This window comes from Bombus pyrosoma, linkage group LG2 (assembly GCF_014825855.1).
Source record: "Bombus pyrosoma isolate SC7728 linkage group LG2, ASM1482585v1, whole genome shotgun sequence".
Lineage (NCBI taxonomy): Eukaryota > Metazoa > Arthropoda > Insecta > Hymenoptera > Apidae > Bombus > Bombus pyrosoma.
In genome coordinates, this window is record NC_057771.1 from 8,490,420 (window position 1) to 8,513,254 (window position 22,835).

General features: G+C 41.0%; 1 protein-coding gene across 11 annotated transcripts in view; it reads left to right on the forward strand.

Moving 5' to 3' along the window:
- LOC122574774 (transient receptor potential-gamma protein) overlaps positions 1-22,703 on the forward strand; it is a 100,715-nt gene extending 78,012 nt beyond the window's left edge. For 7 of the 11 annotated variants that reach the window (XM_043742774.1, XM_043742785.1, XM_043742795.1 and 4 more), the window contains 16 exons: positions 3,714-3,844; positions 5,082-5,343; positions 6,544-6,692; positions 7,093-7,288; positions 10,482-10,652; positions 11,135-11,369; positions 13,778-13,898; positions 14,381-14,659; positions 15,688-15,821; positions 15,911-16,040; positions 16,605-16,800; positions 16,874-17,068; positions 17,182-17,407; positions 18,478-18,852; positions 19,087-19,554; positions 20,117-22,703. In XM_043742774.1, coding sequence (XP_043598709.1) covers positions 3,714-3,844; positions 5,082-5,343; positions 6,544-6,692; positions 7,093-7,288; positions 10,482-10,652; positions 11,135-11,369; positions 13,778-13,898; positions 14,381-14,659; positions 15,688-15,821; positions 15,911-16,040; positions 16,605-16,800; positions 16,874-17,068; positions 17,182-17,407; positions 18,478-18,852; positions 19,087-19,554; positions 20,117-20,280 — 3,432 coding nt within the window. In that variant the 3' untranslated portion in view covers positions 20,281-22,703. The remainder of the gene's footprint in view (positions 1-3,713; positions 3,845-5,081; positions 5,344-6,543; positions 6,693-7,092; positions 7,289-10,481; positions 10,653-11,134; positions 11,370-13,777; positions 13,899-14,380; positions 14,660-15,687; positions 15,822-15,910; positions 16,041-16,604; positions 16,801-16,873; positions 17,069-17,181; positions 17,408-18,477; positions 18,853-19,086; positions 19,555-20,116) is intronic. The other 4 variants (XM_043742841.1, XM_043742849.1, XM_043742833.1 and 1 more) reach the window with 4 other exon arrangements.
- The last annotated feature ends 132 nt before the right edge of the window (positions 22,704-22,835 follow it).

Genomic DNA, 22,835 nt, shown 5'->3' on the forward strand with positions numbered 1-22,835 from the left:
TGCATTTCGATCTTCGGATGTTTCATTCGTCAGAACCGCAATTACAATCTTAATAGAATTACGGAAGAAAATTCTTGATAAAAGTTGGCTGAAAAGGGGCGGAGGTTGGAAAATAATGAGGCTACCAGGTAACGGAGGGATGGAGGTACTCGGCGCAATACGCGTGAGCTCGCGATTACCCCTCTCGGCTTCAAGAAGATGACATACTGTGCCAAGGGCCGACACTGACAACGAACGAGTGTTTGCCGGGGCGCACCCTAATTGTCGAGCCGCCACACCCTCGGCAAACATTGTCCATCAACCCTCCTCCTAACAACCATCTCTCTATCGGCCCCTACCACTCGACCCTTTTCCATCGGGACCAGATATATGTACATATATACGCACATCGCACGTATACGCGGTGTCCTTGGTGCGAAAGGACATGGATAGCTGTATGATTAGAAACGGAGGGTTGCTTAATTGCTGGAGACGTCGACGTTAACCGCAGGATCTCGTCTCGCATTACCCCCCACACTATTTCATTTCCGCCTCCATCGTACATGTGTTTGCGGATCGTCGTCGTTCTGCAAATATCAGAGTTCTATGTTTAACGTCTTTGATAAACTTCCTGACTCTTGCCTTGGATCCTTAACACATGGTCGATGTCGTATTAGTCAGCTGATAAATAAATAAAAAATAAAGAAACCGTTGGTAAGAGCTCGGTTAACGATTGCTTATGAAGACGTCAAAGAGTTGTATCTTCGAGTAATAGGGAAGTCTCTGGAAGGAGACTTCATTAGGGTCCAAAAGTCGACGATTGGAGGATTTGTAAGATGTCTTCGATTCATTGTAATGTACTTTATGGTTACGATCGATTAGTCCTACAGCATCTCTTGGGTCATGTCCTATGTTTCGTCGTATTTCGTTTATGTTTTGTCGTCATGAAATTTCTTAAGTTTGAGATAAACGCGAGAGACGCTTCTCCTTTTGATTTTCTGCGTTTAAATGTTCTAAATCGCTAAAATCAGAGTAAGATTGAGATATGAAAACTCGAGGACCGCAGTAGGGTTAAGTCAATGAAAAGGCGCGAAGAAAAGTGGCTTAGTTAAAAATTCTGTGTGGGGTTCATAGAATAGTGAAAAGACTGATGTGTCGGTGAAATGCTGTCTATGTGCCTAGTCATGCTCGTCAGAGACATAACTTTTTTACTCGGTCAATCTCTAATGAGAAATACAATACTTTGTCAAGCGTAATGAGATACCTGTGGGAGGAAATATTAGGTTATCGCATAAGTAGCGTCTTGTTTTCTGGAACTACTATTCCAACTTTCTGCTAACTTTTTAATTCTCTCCTTGAAAAATTGTTACGATCTCGACCGAAATATTCAGTTATCCCTATGAAATTTCTCATTAGTATCTAATTATTATTAATTAGGTTAAGCGATTCCAATGAAATAAAAAGCTTGTTATGCTAAGTACAGAGAATGGTATAATAATTTTCAATTATACCTTTCATTTTTTATTCCAACTCTTTCATTTATTGAACCTAATATCGTCTATGCTGTTAGGTTAAATTAAATTTCACCAGTTCCCACACTCTTAGCATTACCTTAGAAATTCAAAACGCAAGATGAAAAGCTACTCGTGTATTTAATTAATATCACGCCGATCAAAGGATTTTGCAGAAGAATAGAAGCTCTCTCGATTGAATTTACCCACAAACATACCGTTTGCAGTCACATAATACCTCGTGTTCCGAACAGTATAATTGAAGGAGCGATAATAGCACTGCTGCGAACAATTACACCGTAATCACTTGATCATCCAGTCCTGGCTTTATCTTACATATGTCTTATACTATCTTATCTTATATATTAGGATTTCACGAAGAAAAGCTCCGAGAATACCCGATTTGCAGAAAAGTATACAAGCATAGAGGTTAATTCTTCCTTTGAATGGGCTTGTGTAGGAAGAAGGCATTGTTTCCTCTCTTGTTTGATCTTTATGTGTTGTATTCGGTATTCTTTCCTCGTCCGCAATCTAATGACAAGCATAAAGAGAGCTTCCCTCCTAACGAGAGGTTTCCACGATCGAACAATGAACGGCTATCCGAGTCGTTAATTACTCCCCTTGTTCTTCCTACGATCGTCCCAATTTCAGCTGAATCTTCGATCAGCCTTTCCATATTCACCCACGCTCCTGTATATCCCTCGATCGACGCTACTGTTCCCTTCCGGTCATTTTCGAACGAATCGTATTTCTCTATGGTTAGAAAATTTCTTAAATTTGAGACAAATATTAAATTATTTCATAACGTCAGGTTTACACTTGGCAGAACTTTTATTTATTACTATACTATTAGCCCATATATACTATTAAACTATTAGCCCATTAGTTCCACACTTAATTAAGTTAGAACTTTACGTCTGCGCACACTTTTATGATTAATAACGATTCTGTTAATGCTGATTATAGTTTTCTTTTTAATTGTTGTTACGTATAAACTGAACTTTTCAGAAGTAAGAGACGACATTACGTACGGGATGACTTAATATACGAAGCGAATCGGTAGTTTGATATCGATACGCTGCAAATATATACAGAAAATATACTTTAAAAATAGATAAGAATTCTTGAAATTAAGTTTATAGCAGGTAGGATAAGGGACACGAAGAAGTAGAAAATTGGAAGAAAAACTAACCATAATCCTTTCACCGCCTCTTAGGAGAAAAACTTTCAGAATCCAGTTAGCTGTTACCTCTCGAGAGTATCGAGTTTAGGGTTAAAACTTCAAAGTTCCACGAAATTTCCGAAGTGTCCGATCCCCAGGTAACACACTCAACTCTGCTCGTACCCCGCTAGTTATTTCATTATATTCGCCTAGTTCTACATCCAGAAGTTCGATGACGTCGTATCGGTTTAAATCACGCCGCTTCTCTCGATCCACGATGCAGATCCATTCGCGCGCACGTCGTTCACTCGGCTGACTATATCCAACGTTGCGGTACATTTATCATCCTAATTTCATCCATCTTTCATCAGAGTTTCGTCCGTCGATCAATAACCCGTTACCCCCCGAGTTTCTTGAGGAATCGATGGTTTTTTGTTATGAAAAGTGGGATTGGGGCAAAGTCCAGCAAATTCCACTGAATAATATATTATAAGTAGACGTGTATTAGTATTATATTGGAAAATATGGTACGTCGGTGTATTGAGTATAATGTGGCTCGTAGAAGGTGTGTGAGAAAAACAGTGGACGACGGATTTTTATGCATTTCTGGGAAATTTTAAAGTGCACTTAATATGAAAAAATATATGAAATATGCAAAGTATAGCGCTGCCTGTAACACTTGGTGAGTGAAACAATTTCCTGTCGAAGCTCTACTTTGTTAAATTACGTTCTCAAAAATACGAATTTGCACAAAAATCCACGGTCTAATGATGACGTTACCAATTTATGAGAAATAAGACCGACTTCGTTACCTTTTCCACACACCATGCGTATCGTAAATGTTCATAAAAAATAAAAAAAAATTGTAAATGTAATACCGAAAAAAAGGATGTATCGCGGGACCGAACGAAAGGAAAACATTGGCGGGTAGCGACATGTTTTGATTAATCCTGTCGCGAGGATGAATAGCACGGCGGATGGAATAAAGCTACGAGAAGCTTCATTTTTCGAAACGTGGACGCAGCGACGAGACTATAATAAAAAGTTACGACGGTTTGCAGAGGCACAGTATCCACGGCATGATAGAGGAAGAGAACGTGGTGAGACCGCACCAGGAAATGGCTAGTCTGTCCTATCAAGAGAAGAAGTACCTTCTCGCGGTGGAACGTGGAGATGTTGCTTCTGTCAGAAGGTGAGACTTTGGAAAATCAAAATCGTACGTGAGCTGGCAACGTATATTTACGTGTTAATGGAATTATATTTGGGGAGTGGAAATTTTTGGGGCACGTAGCGCGCGTGGATTATGTAACGAGAATAACGAAGGGAAGAATCCTTAATGTCGCAAGACAGATTGGAAAAATTCACTCTCGTACACGTGCCAATTTTTTCTCCTCTGTATATATATATACAGATATATGTATGTATATATATATATATATATATATATATATGTAGAAGAGAATTTTCAAAGCCTCTCGAAATCCTAGTTACATCATCGAACGTTCGTATCTCGTGGTTAATCATTCGCAAACAAGACACGTCCTATACCAATTATATCCGAGTCTGGATGTAACTGATCCTTTTTCCACGGAGAGTTTCAAGAAGTTAGGATCAAGCTTTAAGAGTATCCATATAAAGGAGCAAAAATAACTTAATAAACACAAGTCGATATATCGTTATTTTCGAAGTTGTAAGAAACGTGTTCATAGTATGAACATATGAAAGGACAGATACAGATAACTCCGCGAGACACACGCATATATGCATATTTTTGTATAGAAAAATTTTCATTCCCAAATATACATCCGAAATATGAATGTTCAGCGGGCTAGAATCGGCAAGAAGCAAGGTATTGTTTCGATCACTTTCAACGCGACTACAATGGTTAATTTGAAAGGCAGGAAGAAACGGCGCGTAAGAGTATCGCAATCGTGGCTTTTGTGCAAATGAGCATACACGCGAGCTGGTTGAAATCCGTTGGATCTAGAGCTTGAGAGTTAAACAGGACAAGAGATCTCGCGGGGGAAGGTCAAACGCGTATCGTATACACATATGTATATCGCGTCAGTGTGCCAAAAAAAAAGATCTAATTATCCTACGAACAATCGTCCCGTGATGCTGAAACTTCTCGGAATTCTTCACGGCGTTGCTCGTCTCGACGCAATTAATACCGATTGCGATGTACAGGAAAGTTTCAGCGGTCGTGGAATTCTCATTTGGCCCGGTCTCGGGAAACAGGACAGCTAAATACGATTGCCAAGTCGATCCGTTCCGGTGAACGTAATGGGAAAATCGTGAGCTTCGTGGTTGAAATAAAAGAAAATAAAAAGAGAGAGAGAGAGAGAGAGAGAGAGATAGAAATGGTAAAACGAAAGGGAAAAAATAAATAGGGAAGTTAGTAGGTAGAAACGTGGTGGATGTTGTTTCAGGATGTTGCAGAGTGCTCACGAAACCGAAATGAACATCAACTGCGTGGATCCATTGGGACGTTCGGCGCTTTTAATGGCGATCGATAACGAAAATCTGGAAATGGTGGAGCTGCTGATCGAGCATAAAGTCGACACGAAGGACGCGTTGCTTCACGCCATCTCCGAAGAATTCGTCGAAGCGGTCGAGGTACTTCTGGAACACGAGGAAAGTCTTCATCGAAACGGGGAGCCACACGTTAGTCGCTTTCATCGTCTAGTATATGTAACTGTATCGATCCAAGAATTTTTTATGCTTTTCTCTTTATCAATCCGTAGAAACCAGTCGCGCGCGTATAAAACGTTTCTTTGAACATTTTTACGGTCGTGTATAAGACGTTCTTTGAACAATTTTTCCTCGTCCCTTCCGCTCGAACTTTCCTTTGCTCTATCGGAGACACTTTGATTTCGTAGCAACAAGCTTCGCCTCGCAATTAAGCGGTGATTGCATTTTTCCGGCTAGGCAATTTCGTTTCTGTTATCGAAACTCCCCCTTGCCCCGTAATTTTCACCGTTGGTTGGTTTCGTTCCGCGCTTAGGCGACCAACTACGGCGGCCAGACGACTCAGCGTTACGGTTAAGTAGATTCCATTCGAGAAATAAGTCGACCCACATTTTAATCAGGTAATCCGAAGAGTTTTCCGTCGTTGACCGTCACTCGCAACAAAGCGCGTCTCGATGAAAGCGTTTCTCGATGAAAGCCAGCTGACCGAATCTCATTTCCGTCAGAGCTTGAAAAAACGCTTGCACCCGTATACCGGTCAAATTCACGCCGACTGGACATCGGGGAAAACGGGAAAATAAAGGCGAGAGGGTCGCGGAATTGTTGACGAGAGGAAGCTTAATCAGCCTTTATTCCTTTTTTCCGAGGGAGGAATCGGCTTACGTTCGCCATCGGAAATAATTATCATGGCCCCCCCTTGCCTCCAACGATCGCGATGTTTTATTAGTTTGCTAAGTGCGTCGATTATTAAAGAAACAGGGCAAGTACGGGAAAGATGATCCATCGTAGCTATTTCAAGATGGAAGAACGAAATAACAGTTTCATTATGGTCGCGTGTCGCGACACGAGACCCATCTCGTTTATTTGTTTCAATTAATCTATTAACCCTAATCTCTTGAACATAATCTTCTTATTTATGTGTCTGCTGTGGTTATTTTCTAACGAGTTGTTTCATTTCTATAAAAAAGAAAAAAAGAAATAAGATATATCACGTATATTTGAAAGAATTCAAATCAACTTTTTCAATCCACGTAACATCTCTCCTGTGCTTACCCTGCAAAATTCTTATTATACATTTGCTCGCGTATTCGTCGCAAGATTAACGTAAATTCGCGATCTACGAATTTCTTCTACGCTCTATCTAAAGAACAATTGCTCCGTATTGCAGTATATATAATATAAGTTTATACGTTTGTGTTCCAGAGCTGGGAAGCGCTGCCATCGGACACCGCAACCTTCACACCAGACATTACACCCCTAATCTTAGCCGCTCATAGGGATAACTACGAGATCATTAAGATCCTGCTGGACCGCGGATCCACGTTACCTATGCCACACGATGTTCGTTGCGGGTGAGCGGTCTTCAAACAAAGCCTCTTTCATCCTTCCCATAGTTACGAAATTTTCTTCAAAAATAAATCTGACGCGAGAAGCTGTAAACTGTTAAGTATACGTTTCACGTTGATTAATTTCCCGTACTGATTTATCACAACATGCGATGTTCGTGCGGAGCCCGCGTATACCAATCAGTTAGGGTATCTACGATGCGACCTTTACGCAGCCCAAACTTAATCCCCAATTGCCAAGCATAGGGTGAAATTTCACTTCCTTCAATAATATCTATCGTAAATACTACGTCTATCCTCTTATCTTACACGAAACTCAACATCCGATGTTTACAAACAGAGCGGAAAATCCCTAACTAGAGTCATAATAATATTGATTACGATGATGGCATTTATTCACGAGCAGGTGCGACGAGTGTGTAACATCGAGGAGAGAGGATTCTCTGAGGCATTCCAGGAGCCGAATAAACGCATACAGAGCTCTAGCATCGCCGTCCTTGATCGCTCTTTCCTCAAAGGACCCCATCCTAACTGCGTTCGAGCTCTCTTGGGAACTTCGGCGACTTTCGTTCCTCGAGCACGAATTTAAGTGCGAATATCAGGTGAGACAATTAAGTAACAGCGTGTATTGCCTCGGTAAATACGATAGGGAATAGAAAGTCGATATAGGAAAAGAAAGGAATTCAACGTATAGTAAAACAATGTTAAAACGATATTATCGATGTGTTTCTTTACACTTTAGAAAAAGAGATTAAAATCGATATACAGGAATCCTTCTTCTAATAGTAAGGGTGAATTGAATCGTTGCATGGAACAGCGTAACTTTAACTTGATGTAAGGGTGGAACTCTAATGGAAGAGTGCCACGACAAGATAACTTGTCTCTCCTTTCAAAGGATTTCGTCTTCGATAAGCAGAAGGCGATGTTATTTTGTCCATAGTCTAGTTACCATACTTTCAATTTTATTCGATGTTCGTTTAAAGTACCCGATTACGCCGGAAAATAGAATCTAACGTTCAATTTAACCATGGAAACGCGACGCTCCCTCCCCCCGCTTGGAGAACGTATCCGTGAAGCCACAAGGGGAAGATTACATAAAACAACCGTTGAACTTCGGAGTTTGCTCGCTTCTCAACCCTTTTGGCCCACTTTCCTCGTCGTTCAATTACTTCTTCTGCAAACCCATCTACGAAACGAAATTTACGGTAGCGTATCTGCCCTACGTTCTTCGCGCTGCTAATGACCGAAAATATTTAAAAAACCTGCTTATTTTTAACAAGTTATATACTTCAATTGTACAATCATGGACAAATAGAGCTACGATGATATTATCCTTTACAATCATCACAGCTTCGTATAATAAAATATTACGACGCTATTAGATCGGTTGATTGAACCAATTGGTTATTATGGAACTACCTGTGTTACAATTTTTTGATTTCTCAATTGAAAGGAAGATTAAGGCGGGTCATCCAAATCTAAAGTAAATACCATTTGTGGTTAAATAATTTAATTAATAAATTTTGTGGTTACATATAAACAGTAAAATATGTACGTTAACGTCATGTTGTTGAACGGGCAATTTAGCGCTTTATTGTCTGGCGACCGAGAGATCGACATTTAATAAATATGTATATAATATATACACGTTTTATAATTCGATTCTAAAATAGTATTCTTCAATAGTACGCTTCAATAAGAATCTCATACTGATACCATAAATCGACCACCGTCCAGATACTTATGAATGTGAGTAGTATACATACTACATGGTACTATATGGCTAGAAAAAGAAAGTATAAAAATATTTTCCCAGATATTATGGGTAGGATCTTCTAAAGATATAACGAAAATGGGGCACAAAGTTAAGAAAGTTAGGGTTGACATAAGCTTGCGAAAGAATGTGGCGCCACGTATACGTATTCCTCCGACGTAGATTGAAACGTATAGGTTTCTTTATAAGGTCGTATAAGTCGTATATTATTGCCGTCATTTATTTCGTTTGTTCGCGTGGCAAGAATGCTTTTGCCCCGTAGAGATGTTCCAGACTCTCAAATGGAAAATTCGCAGATCACCGGAATTCATGAATGTAGAAAGGAACAAAATAAATCAATATAATGCAAATCGATGCTTCGCAAAGATATCTATACAGGTCTTGTACAAATTGTTTATTCGGGATCCTTCCGGCGAATCTGACATTTAAGCTGGCAAATATCGATGTCGACGAGAGTCGGGGCACGCATGAAAGGAAATTAATACGAAGAAACGGCTCGTGCATTTTCCAGTACGACGCGGTCTGCTTATTTCTGTCGGCCATCTTTGTTGACGCAAAGCGTCGTCTTTCTCGCGTTGTAAACGCGATCGTTGTTAATTCTTGTAAACAGCTCGAGCGCACGTGGTCGTTTTCGATTCACGAAAGTCTCGAAATACTCGCGAGTGTCCTTCCTCTAAACTACTCTAGAGAAAACGAAATAACACTAGGCAAAACGTCTCGATGAAAGTTTCATGGTCGAAGCAACGCGACGACGGATATTAATGTCTCGTTAGCTTGATCTCGAAGTACATGGCCACTCGCAGATATTAGCGAACGTTTGAACAGTTTGGTATGGCGCTTTGATGTCATAAATGTTTGCTTTGGCGCGTAACTCCAGACGGAACAGGGCTGCACCGGATTCCTGCTCGTTCGCTCGTTTCTATCTTTTTCCGAAAAACGCGATGTATTTTCTAGTTACCGGACAATGAAAATTTCGTCGGATAACGAACGCACAAGGAAAGTTACTTTGGAATACTTTCAATGTTTCTTTTATCGATTCCGAATTTCGAATAACGATCGAACGAAAATAATTCATCGTCGTTGGCGGATTGATTAAGCCTATAAAGAGATTGGCAATCGATTAACGAGGATGAATTGTAGACGACCAACCCTCGTCCAACTTTCCTTTCTCGTGACGCGATAAAAACTTCTCGCTTCTCTTTTCGGCCCTTTTTTGTCGTATCGAGCGACGGTCTATCGTTTGCCGGCCATCTTGGATCTCCTTCTGTGAAACTATTATTTCACGAGAATATTCTGTGGAACATTGTACGGAATGTCTCTGAAATCACAATTCTTTTATTCTTACTTTGTGTGATATAGCTGAGTCGCTCGTTTCTTTCAATGTTCGACATATTTTCTTCTTTTTTGATCGCCCAGCCGATTAAACACACCCGTCACTTTGTACCTATCAATTTAAATGCAATAACGTCCGAACAAATTGCTGCAGATGATCGTTTAAATCTTCCAAACGATCGACGAGCACTAAAGGGAAATAAATTACCGGCCGATTTCTCCCTATCCTTCGTTCGCGGGGATAAAGTTTCCACGAGATTACTCCGCGTTTTTTCGAAGGTCTCGAATCGCGCCCAATGGCCGATTGTCCCCCGACAACTCGATTGACAAACGACCTGTCTTCGATCTGAATCTTTTTATCGCTCTTATTCATGCTTCTCTTCGCAATTTCCCTGGAAACGAACGATACGGGCCTCCAAGTGTCCTTAAAATTCGATACAGCTTCTTTTAAGAGCCGTTTTCAAGAGCCATCGTTTTCGAGAAAAACCCGTATACGTTTGAGAAAAAAGTTTCGCTAACGACGTCGCAGCTTACTTGCAGAAGCACCGTCGAGGAAACTTCCGTCAACGAAAGTAGCAACGCTTCTGCAGAGAAACACCGGCGAATAATTCCGTCCCTTCGCGTTATTGACGGAACTTGTTTCGCGGCTCGCGTGCTCGCTTCTCGAAACGGCAATGTTGCGATTCTAGGAGCTTCGAAGACAATGCCAAGACTTTGCTACTGCTTTACTGGATCACACTAGAAGTTCCTACGAGCTGGAGGTGCTCCTAAATCACGATCCCACCGGGCCAGCGTTCGAGCACGGCGAAAGGATGCATCTGAACCGGCTGAAACTCGCTATTAAACTTCGGCAGAAAAAGGTAACCGTTCGAACTTTTATATTTCTCAAACGAATCGTAAAAGAAAAATTGTACGTTATCGAAGAAACGGATTGCTTGAATAAGATGTAATGCGAATTGTTTTTAATGTTACCGCGATCCTCGAATTTTAATGTCTCAACTAGATTTTCGTCTCGATCAGCGAAAAATCTTTCGATGTTTTGAGAAAATCTTTATACGTTCACCGATGGAAAAGAAGATATTATACAATCCATAATTATTCGTTATTATTTTTTATTATTAACCAAGGAAAATTTTCCAAAATATCAATATCTCTCAACGCCAGTAAGGTACAAAAGATTAAGAAGATTGCAGAAGATCAAAGTGTAGATATAACGTCGTTGGATGCTAGATGGATCATTCGCGATGAGTCCTAATTCCTAAATTAGACCTTAATATGTACAATTTGCTAGTTACATGACCGGAAACTGTCGACCGATATTAGATTATCTCGAAATTTCCAGTTCGTGGCGCATCCCAACGTGCAGCAGTTACTCGCATCGATTTGGTACGAAGGTCTTCCAGGCTTCCGAAGGAAAAACATGGTCCTCCAGGCGCTGGAGATCGTCAGGATCGGCGTCCTCTTTCCTTTCTTCAGCGTTGCATACATCATCGCGCCCCACAGCGTGGTCGGCCAGACTATGAGGAAACCGTTCATCAAGTTCATCTGTCACTCGGCCTCGTATTTCACTTTTCTTTGTAAGTATCTTTCTCCTTTCTACTAAGTTTTGCCTCGTCGAAACGCGAGAACATGGCTTGCAAACGCGCGGACGTGCGAACGTGACGAACGTGGCCAACGACTTTTGATTCTTGCGCCGAATCCTCATTCAAATGCCGCACTGTGCGTCGCGTCGATCGACTACATCTTGCTTCATCACTGCTGCAAGCTGTTTCCAGCACGTTCTAAAATTAACCTCGATCAAAGTTGGTTGATGACTTTCTCTTTTTTCCAAACAGCTGGCTCGCTCGTTTCCTTCGGGCGTACGTGAATGCGTTCAACCTCGTTCCTCTCGGCAACGTATTTTACCTTTCCTCACGTCAGCGAATCAAACGCAGAGACCCGCTTCTAAACAGTTTACAAATACCTCTCATGGCAACCGCGATTCGCGAATACCTCTCACTACCAATAATAGCAGAGTGCGGTAATGCTCTAAATTTGAGACATTAACCATCATTACGGGGAAACGATAAACATTTGAAAACGGGAACACCCTTAATCGAATTAAAGCTACCGAATTCCATCGCAAAATTATAGTATACAGCACGTAATCGAGGACACTCGGGACCACCTACATTCTTTATTTCCTTAATATGATAATTAAATGGCACGAATGTATTCCATAATGGTAAATTCTATTAAATGCGAGAGCGTATCTGTACTGTTACTTTGCCTCGCGTTTTTCTCCCCCATTATTCTAACCTTCGAGTAAATACTCGGAATTTTTATCAAGATGTTTCGTGACGAAAGTGATCACAGGTTTGAATACAACAGCAGTTAGAAACTCGGCCGAGGAGATTCAGTTAGAGAAGGGTCTAGAGAGCGGTATTCAGACAGCTGAAGCAAAGGCAGCAAGTTCCAGGCCAGGTTCCAGGCATTCGCGAAAAGCATAATTGACCTCGAAGTTAAACTAACGATATTTTGAGTCACGGGGAGCGTGGCGAGATAATGTACTCCTCGAGGACGCGGCCAGGGCGTAAGGAATTTCCAGAGATTATTCAGGAATAAGCCAAGTTAATCTCGTCGACCGTAGTACGTGGTTAGTCTCGCACACATACGAGGGTAATATTTGATCCGATGTGATCGTGGAGACGGGCCTGTATGTAAATCGCCGAATACAATAGCCGTTTCTATCGTTTTTCGATCGGTAAATGATCTTCGAAGAAGATCAATCTACAATGTTGTACATCTGTTCAGAGTGATTTGCAGTTTCGAACACTATCGTACGAAGTTGTCAAGTGCTTTAGGGCGACTTACAGCTTCGATACACCGTATCGTATCTATTATCGAGTTAGCCTGAAACAATGTTACGCAAAGATGTAACTTGAACCCATTATAGTTGTAAGCCTCGCAATTACAGCAATGTCTCGCAGAATTCTAATAGACCAGTTTAGAGTTACGTCACGTTGTTAACACATTTCGCTGCAATTACGTAAAAACGTGCCTTTCCTGTATTTCCATTTTTCAATTTAACCGTCGATTACATACGATGACTGTCGTAACGCGATGTACCGAAGGTTTCGTTAAACCAGCTTTATTTTTGAGAAATAGAATTGCGGCACTACGACCATCTACGAGCCAGCACTCAGACGGTACGTGAGTAATTTAACGAATTTTCCATGTCATGCATTTTTAACTTCTCCGCGGCACTTTCCCATAGTTCAGTAGCCGAGATCCTGTCATAAACTTCGCAGTTTCCATATGGTCATGCGACGACCAACCTAATGGTTTCCGCCACATAACTCGTACCCTGTCGAATATTTCACAGAGGTGTACGTTCCCACTACCTCGACGAACATCCCCGCGTAACACTAGGTCAATGTCCCCTTTGCAAGAGTACAACGTACGATGGAAGACGGATACAAAGAATACTGAAATAGCGCCCATCTTTGGTAAAATTTCAGTCATACTTCGGAAAATCCCAATCATATCTCAGAAAAGACAAGTTAAATCGCTATCTCTCTGTAAATCGCTTCGCACGTCGCGAAACCGTTTACGTATCATGATAGCATCACTATCTCATATATACCTATATATATATATATATATATATATATATATCATGATAACTTAACTTAACCGATTTTTGTTGAAAGCAAGTGCAAGAAATAAGATAGTTCTTCGAAAATAAATTTCTTCATCGATCCTTGTCTTGTGGTACACTTCACTAACTTATTATACAAAAGATTAAACATTTCCGACTTGTACCGTCTAATGAGTTTTTACAAAAATTGATATAACTAAAAAAGTACTCGTCGTATCAATAAAAAAAAGGACGTGATTTTGTGTAACGAAAAATGAAACGACAACGTTAAATAGCCATATTCTTGTGTGACCAAAATGAAATAAAAAGCCATTACAAATGATATGGATTCACGTTTGTCTGCAGTCATGTTGATTCTGGCTAGTCAAAGGATAGAAAGCGTGATCGGGAACTGGATGGGTCACGATGTCATAGAGCACGAACCAGCACCGACGAAAAGAGGCGCTGCTCCAACGATCGTCGAATGGTAAGACAATATTCTTAATCGATGTTTCTCTTCGTTCACGTGGAATCGGACAAAACGATGCTAAATAAAAACGCGGCAGATATCGATTGTTATTTTTCCTAAGAATATTTCCTCGGTGCGCTGGAAACTCAATCCACTCGACGATACCTTGCATCATCCTTCCACTACAGCTCTAACTTCCACTAAATTCTAGTAGCGCAACCCAAATAAAACTGACTTCCCAAAAATAAACACTCTCGGTAGCCACCCGTCCCTCGTGGCACCTCTTGAGACGACTTCTTCTCCCAAACTGACAGTATATTATTCCCTGTAAAGGGGTTAGGTTGGGACAGTATATTATTCCCTGTAAAGGGAATAATATACGTGAAGTTGGGAGGCGCATTTCTCGAAACGCTTTTAAGTTGAGCCGGCGATACTCCCAGGAGAAAGCCGATTTCGAGAAAATGAGAAGAATATCGGCAAACGTGTACGACGTATCGTAGGTTCATCCTGGCCTGGGTATCCGGCCTGATTTGGTCCGAAGTGAAGCAGTTGTGGGACGTCGGCCTCGAGGAGTACGTGAACGACATGTGGAACGTGATCGACTTCGTTACCAACTCCTTATACGTAGCTACGGCCGCGCTCAGGGTGGTCGCTTACTACAGGGTGCAAAAAGAAACTCAGAAGTCCGGATCCATGATCGAGCTGCAACGCGAACAATGGGATACGTGGGATCCAATGCTCATATCCGAGGGCCTTTTCTCCGCCGCCAATATATTCAGGTCTTCATTGAATTTAATTTCTTCATCCTATTCTTTCTTACTAAAAACGTTTATTTGAATTATTGTTAAAATTTGCACGTAGTTCGCAGAGCCAGATATTTAACGAATAATTGTTTGATGATGGATTGTTTGGAGAATTCGTAGCGAAATTTGGACACAATTTGAAGATTGTACGTTGCAGAATATATCGTTTCTTTTGATAAACTTTTAATGCTATGTTTCTTGTAGTGTCTGTATACGTAATTCTCCTGGCAAAGAATTTATCGACACAGTCCTTGTGTAGGCTTCTGGAATATTTCTTTTCACAGAATAAATGCCCTGTGAAGATATGGATGATATGTAGATGACGAGGAAAATTCTTGGTAAACGTTTAACTAAGCCATTCGATGCACAACAGGAAGCAGCATTTTACAGAAGCACGTAACAAATAATTTTCTCCAAACCTTATCAAACGTACGATATATAGGATAAAATAAGTTAAATCGATTGCCAAAAACGTTACGAATTCTTCGAGCAACCCAATGCCTACTAGCCAACAATGACTCAAAGTACTTGAAAATTTGAAAATCATTGAAAATTTGTATAAATACATCAATTTCGTTGTACGAAAAAATTATATTCTAAAATATATCATGAATATTGGTAACCAGGCACGACTGTCATAATTATATTGATGAAATTTCCTGAGCCATTGTTCATGTTCAATAGAAACTAAATACGTAAGTCCCCAAACTAGCAAGTATTTTCGTTAATACCACAACTTTAGAATGTCCTATTCCGAACAATTACATTATTTGAAATGTCACCTGGCGCCAGCAACTTTCTAACGCATAAAATTTCATGGTTACGCGTGAAAAAGGTAATTGAGAAGTACTCTAGTACGCTTTGGAGAGTTCTTTGCACGATGTCTCGTGAAATCCCGAGAAATGTAATTAGGCAGCACTCTTTCAGCATAAATTTCAATTTCACGCTCTTCAGCCGCACATACGATCAAACGCAACGCGACTGGTCTATCGATCTACTTGCAGCTCTCTGAAACTCGTCTACATTTTCTCCGTAAATCCTCACCTCGGTCCACTGCAAGTCTCCCTGTCTAGGATGGTGATGGACATCATGAAGTTCTTCTTCCTCTATGTGCTGGTGCTATTCGCCTTCTCCTGCGGTAAATCTCCATGTCAATTCCACGGGTCGACCCGTATAAAAACCATGACTGAAATAACTCTCACGAAACGACGTTATTCGTTAACTTAGGTCTAAACCAGCTGCTATGGTACTACGCGGATATGGAGAAGAAACGGTGCCCGACCGCGATGGCTTATTCTGGTAACACCAACGTCACGACCGATTCGAACGCTTGCATCGTTTGGCGTAGATTTGCAAAGTACGTGCTACTTTTTGATATAGTAACTTCTAAATGAAGATTATAAATCTTGTTAAGTATAAATGTATTAAGGAAATATGTTGAGTATAATCTAATTGATCTTCCGACTTTGATATTATTTAACGTTTGTTGGCTTATAGCTTTATATAACATAATCGAAAGGGGGGACAATCTGTTCGATTCGAAAATATAAAATCTTCGGTAATAAATGTAATTTTATGAAAGAAAAAGAAACTAACCGCGATATCTTGTAAGTAGCAATGAGCAATACATTCGAAATCGATATTTTTGATGTAAATATCTTTCGAGAGAACCGCGTGAGCAAATTTAATGAAAAATAAATTTCGGTGATATAGGATTGATTGACAGGATAATGTATTGTACAGAAAATAAAGAATGCGATTTATCGTGTCTTTCTTTACAATCTACGAATTTCTTAACTAAATGATAAAGTAAAAGCCGTGGAAAATTGTATTATACCTCACATTTGGGAGGCGACTTAAGAAAAATTAAATTAATTAAAGCTGAAGAATCACTGGGACATGATCGGTATTCTTTCGTCAGTTTGTTCGAAACCGCGCAAACGCTATTCTGGGCCGTGTTCGGACTAGTCGACCTCGAGAGCTTCGAACTGGATGGCATAAAAGCGTTCACCAGGTTCTGGGGCATGCTGATGTTCGGCACGTACTCGGTGATCAACATCGTCGTACTATTGAATCTATTAATCGCCATGATGAACCATTCCTATCAGTTGATCTCTGTGAGTTAATCTTTATCTGTTTGATCGCCGTCGTGACATAAATAGAGGACATTTCCTTTGTCATTGGAATCAGGAACGTGCCGATATCGAATGGAAGTTCGCCAGGAGCAAACTCTGGATCAGCTATTTCGAGGAGGGTGGCACGGCTCCACCACCGTTTAACATCATCCCGACTCCGAAGAGCGTTTGGTACATGGGCCAATGGTTGTATCGGAAGCTGTGTGGCCATAGCAGAGCTGCCAAGAAGGAGCACATGAGAACGATCAGAGTGAGATTAATTCGAATTAGCTCTAAATCAAAGCGTTGCTAATTTCATCACCGGATTTTCGATGGAACGTAGGATGAACATTTGGTAATTTGATTATCTTGTTTGTCTAATAGAGAAAAGTTAAGCAAGCATCGGAAAGAGACTTTAGGTATCAAAGTATTATGAGGAATTTGGTGAGAAGGTACGTGACGGTGGAGCAAAGGAAAGCAGAGAGCGAGGGTGTGACAGAAGACGACGTGAACGAGATTAAACAAGATATCAGCGCCCTGAGATGCGAATTGATCGAGATTTTAAAGAATTCCGGCATGAACACGTCCACAGCCAGTGGCGCTGGAACTGGTGAGCTCAGTTGCACGATTGAAACGATATGATAACTTTATAGACACTAATTATGTATTTCGGTTTCGTGTGATAGTCTTGTAGAATTTGTAATATTTCATGGTATCCTACGATATTCTGTAACATCCTACAGAGTGTTACAACATATATCTATGATGAAGGATACTTATAAAGTCGATTTTAGACGCTAAACTAATAGTTAAACTGTTGTTTGAGGTTTATTCTTTATGTTATAAACAATTTCGTTTTACGCCAGAAATAGGACTGGCATCGATGAATCAGCTGACGCATCTTTCATTCTGTCTCAGTTACACCATCAAGCGAAACACGAGTTTCTCACTTTGAAGCAAACGAACGAAATTAAATATAACACGCGAAATTCTACTTTGATTTATTGGATCCTAGAGTTATGAAGTGTAAGAGTGATAGAGGAAAACTGTTTATATCATTCGTATTTTTACACATATCTCTAGCGTGAAATAAAATTATTTATATCTTAAAAGATATGCCTCAAAGAACAATTTTATACACGAATCTTTCCCACTGTTTTGCTGTCTAGGATCGATCCTCAGATAAATATCCTCCATATATTTTGTGACGCTCTATATAGTATCCTATGTTTTCATAGAATTCTCCGTTTCTACCTTATGTTCCCTATGCACGAACCCTTGGAGTTATGTTCGTAAAGCGTATCAAGTTGGTGGAAGCCTTATATCGTGACACGACTACGACATTAAGAAGGGGTTTGCTAGCTTCATCCTTCGTAAATGAAAGTTTCGAAGTTCGTTACTGGAACGCTATTAATCATTCGGTGAACCCCGGCGGTATAATTAATGCAATCAAGGATCGTCTAGCGCGAATATTGTTTCGTAGTTGGTTGGTTCGATTTAATGTACAACGCGAATACTTGCCAAAATCCAAGTTACTAACAGACGCTTATCGCGTTAATGTTGTTGACGAACAAACGTAATTAATCGGTAACACAGACACGCACAGGCATTTGCCAAGACCCTTTCAGTTTTTTGGTAGCTGCTTCAGAGTAGTCTTTGGTTTTTCTCTCTGCCCCATAGACGGTAGCCTTAAAGAGCTGTCCATAGGTGCGGGGGGTAAGAAGAATCGTCAGAAGGAGCGGCGTCTAATGAAGGGATTCAATATCGCCCCTCAACCCAGTGGAAGTGGCAGTCTACCGCCGGTTGACGAATTTACAGCGTCGCTGCAACAAGTGCAGCAGGAGAACTCCCACGAGATATTTGGTTCGACCTTGAGCGGGATATTTGGACCAGGCGCCACACCGAAGAAGAGTCCACATCACATCAGTACTAACAGCGTTCCGGGACTCGGTACGAGCAGACAGAGTCGCAGAATTAGGGGAAGTTCCAAGAAGAAGAGGTGGGAAAACCTTATCGAGGCAGCTAAAGTTCGAGGCAGAGTCTCGAGGTTAATCGGTAAGTTACGCGGTAAACTGTATATTTTTAACCGTAAAAATAATTATGACAAAATGTCACTTGGTCGGTTCATGATCGTACAGGGTTAAATTTTTTAATTAAACTGTCGTTGTACCAATGTCTATATATTTATGAGAAGTTTAGTACTTCTTGTTGTATTTAGGGAGTAGAACGAATCTCGATTTAGAGTATGTTTCCATAGTTTGCGAAAAGCGACTCTTTTTGATTTCTCAGGTAGATCTCGTTCAGAGGATTCCGTGTACTCGCCTGCTTCTGAAGATGGTGGTTCAAGATCGGAAGGATCGACGGACTCAAAATCATCATTGGAGACCCCTGGACCCGAAGTCCAGGCCACGCACCATTCCCATCACGCGCATCATTCGCATCATCACGAAGGACATCACATGTTCGCTCATGGTCTAGGCGCGCTGGTGGCACTCCGAAAGAAACGGAAGAACTTCTCAGACTCCAGGGCGACTTCGGGAATGAGGAGCAGCAGCGGTACGAGTCCGATATACCCGATCACCTCGGTTCTCGTTTCGAAAGTATCGAAGAAACAACAACTACAGAGAGCCAGCAGCGTACCTGCTAGAGGACCGGAATTGGGCCAACAGCCGATTCCACCGAGGAGACACGAAGGCACGCAAAGTCAGCAGCCTAGTATCGACACACCTGAGGGTGTCAACGTTAACGAGCAACCTGGTGAGTCCCTATCGTAGTTTTGACGTTTAACGTTGTTTAACCCTCGTCTGGTGGTGGCTGGATCGCTGTAGTCTTTTTTCAGAAATCCGTGACTTTGAAAAGTATCGAAAATTGGCATTGAATGTTTTTTCACTTTCGTCCAACGCTGCAACACTATCGTATATTATTTTATGGAAAAGTAAAACTACGGAATATTTTTAAAATAATCGAGGAGAGAGAATTTTTACCTCTACAATGTATCTAACTGTACTTAGCAAAGAAAGTTACATACAATTGTTTATCTTAAACGGTAGCAAACCGTTATGAAATATCTCTATATATTACGATCGACTCAGGACCAGTACAATCGACGAAGGTTAAGTAACCTTGAGTCACTCTTTTTACTTTGATACTTTGACTTCCAATAATCTTCAAATGGAACAAAGTCGAAACAATTCAGATTTTTGCGTATATCTGGTAAGCTATCAAAACGATAAGACGATGCTAGAGTATATTTGCACAGACACGAGCATAAGTGAATTCTAGCAACAGCTAGAAGATGTTGTTTGTTTGTGTTGCGAAGTGGTTCCGGCTGCTCCGCTGACACCATCAACGACGGAGGAGAGCGTGGTCGCGAGCAGTTCTCTCCCAGCGACCATGAAAAGGAACGGATCAGCGACGCAGCTACAGCGACTTCCGGGTATCGAGCCGATATCCGGCCACGATGTATCCGGAGGATGGCTCTGAGAAGATTCAACGATCGCTCCGCAGCAACGTATCACGTACTGGAATCGATATTTGCGCGTAGACGAGTTGCATTTCCACTGACCAGCAAAGGCTGGAACGACGACATCGATCGCGAAAGAGGATCGCGTAAGATCGCGTGGTCGTCGGCGCACGCACAATGATGCCTTTTTGGCGACGACGCATTTCGCCGAGACAAAGAAAACTATATAGATATATATGTACATGTATTATTTAATAAGCGACGTCGCCCGTGAATCTCGAGCAACACTAACTCGTCGACCCATCACGGCCCCCTTTACTTCGATGTTTCGTGGGAGAAGAAGAGAATGGGAGAGAGCCTAACTATAACTTTAATACGAGCGTCTTTCACCTAACGCGTCAACTTTCTCGTTTCCGGGGAAGAAGATTAACTTTCGCGGCGCTTTATGTCGATCTGAGAAACAAAGTTTCCGAACACGTTGCAGACCGAAAACGCGCGGCGCTTATCCCTCAAAGAAAAAATGTTTCCCCGAAAAAAACATCGCCAAGATTTTCATTAAAATTGTCCAAGTTTTCTAGCGTCGATCACGTCGACCTATATCGCGTTCCTAATGATCATACCGACGTAACTTATCATTTTCACGTGCTCACGCCGTCGGATTTAATCTCATCGTCGCCCGTGCGTAAACATTATCACCGATGATTTTATACCGTGAGAACGACGATCGGAACAGATGATACTTCCACGGAGACGATTTCGATCCGTTCCGTATCGTCTAACGACCTACTATTACTATACTGTTATTACTATTGCTACTACTGCCAGAACGGAAGGGGCAAGTGGGTCGACGACAACTAACCTAGTCAGCACTAGTCGGATGATCTCATACGAAAGAAGAGGATTGCGACGATCGGTAGTTGCGTTAACATTTTACGGACGATTATAATTAACTCGGAAGAACTGGAAAAATCGTTATCGTCGTTCGCGTTAACGGACTGGCGAACATGTCGAATTTATGCATGCCGCTTCAGGAAGCTGGTCTGCTGAAGATTGGTGCTCTTTTACAATCTTCTCCCATTTTTTAATTCAACTAGTCATCTATTACTGCTTTATTTTATCATTCAACGAACTCTAGTCAATGATACTCAATCGTACAGTGTATTTTTTTCTTTTTATCTTACTCTTTTATTCTGACGAAGAAGCGATTATCATAAGGGAAAGGAAGGAAATGATCGAAATTTAGGATACGTTTCTCCCGGTCGATATTCGTTTCCGGAATTTCTAACAACTATTGTAGAATCTGCTGACAGCGATAAAAACGGACGGCAGAATTGCACGAATCGAAAAGCTTCGAACACGACGATTTCTTTTCTTCCCATTGACAAAAGGGAAGCGTATCCTAGCAAGGACAATTTGCTGCGTCCGCGGTAATCCTTTTTCCTTTATTAGCGGTTTACGAAGCAGGGAGGACGAGATAAATGTGTCACGACCAAAACAAAACGAGCCGTAGCGTAGTCGAGTAGAGGCCTAAAACAGATTAAGATCCGTACTACTTCCTAGATATTACGTGTACGTATGATAATAACTGTAATTAATGTGAACCCGGTGTCAGGAGCGCGGAAGAGAATCTCGTTATCCAAAGGATCCACTCGAATTTCCATCGTCTTCGTATCCTATTTGAGTTCGTGAGCCTGACAGACCGTACGTAATTACTATACCGCCTACGTGTATTATTTATGAGATTATTATTGTAAATGTAAAGTTAGATGTCCATTTGGCAAACGTCGTAGTGAGTGTTATCTTGTGAAGCGGTTATCATTGTAAAGAAACGAACAAACAAAACAAAAAAAAAAAAAAAGAAGAGAAAGAAGGAGAAAAATAGAAACGCGAAACAAGGTGAGAAAGAAGCATACGATGGAACGAGAGTACACGCAAAACGGAACCAACGTTTTATTAACGACCTAAACCGGTTGAAACAATAGATCGTAACTCGAAGACGAATCATAGAATTTAGCGGAATTTTTTAACGATCGAAATTAATATCGTTTCCGATAGCACAGCATTCATCATCAGAAGTCAGATATTTTATAGAGAATACGCGATCTGTTAGATCGGGGGCAAGAGTGCAGAAGTATAGGAGACCTCGAGATTAGCCAATTCGCAGCGTTATCGTTTCGTAAATATTTGTTGAAGCTTGATTAAAAATATTTACAAAAATTATAAGAGTTTCGTAAAGATATACGAGTTTCTATAACTGTCAGGGTACGATTCGAATTATTGTATATCGATGTTGAAGAAAAAGAAAGATACGTTTAACAGATAAACGATTATTATCGAAACTAATTGAAATTAATATTGAAAAAAGCTTCTGTGCTTGTTTTTGCGACATGGCCTACTCCGGACGCGCATGAATTTCCCATCGAACGTATAAAACTCTTTCGGTTGCGAAAGTTTCGTTTGGCGCTGTTTGTTAAACGAAGAGAGAAACATATTTGAACGCAATACGGGAGGTCCATTTTTCGATTACGTTCGTTTGCGATCATAGCCCAGCGTATTTGAGTAACTCAAACTGAGA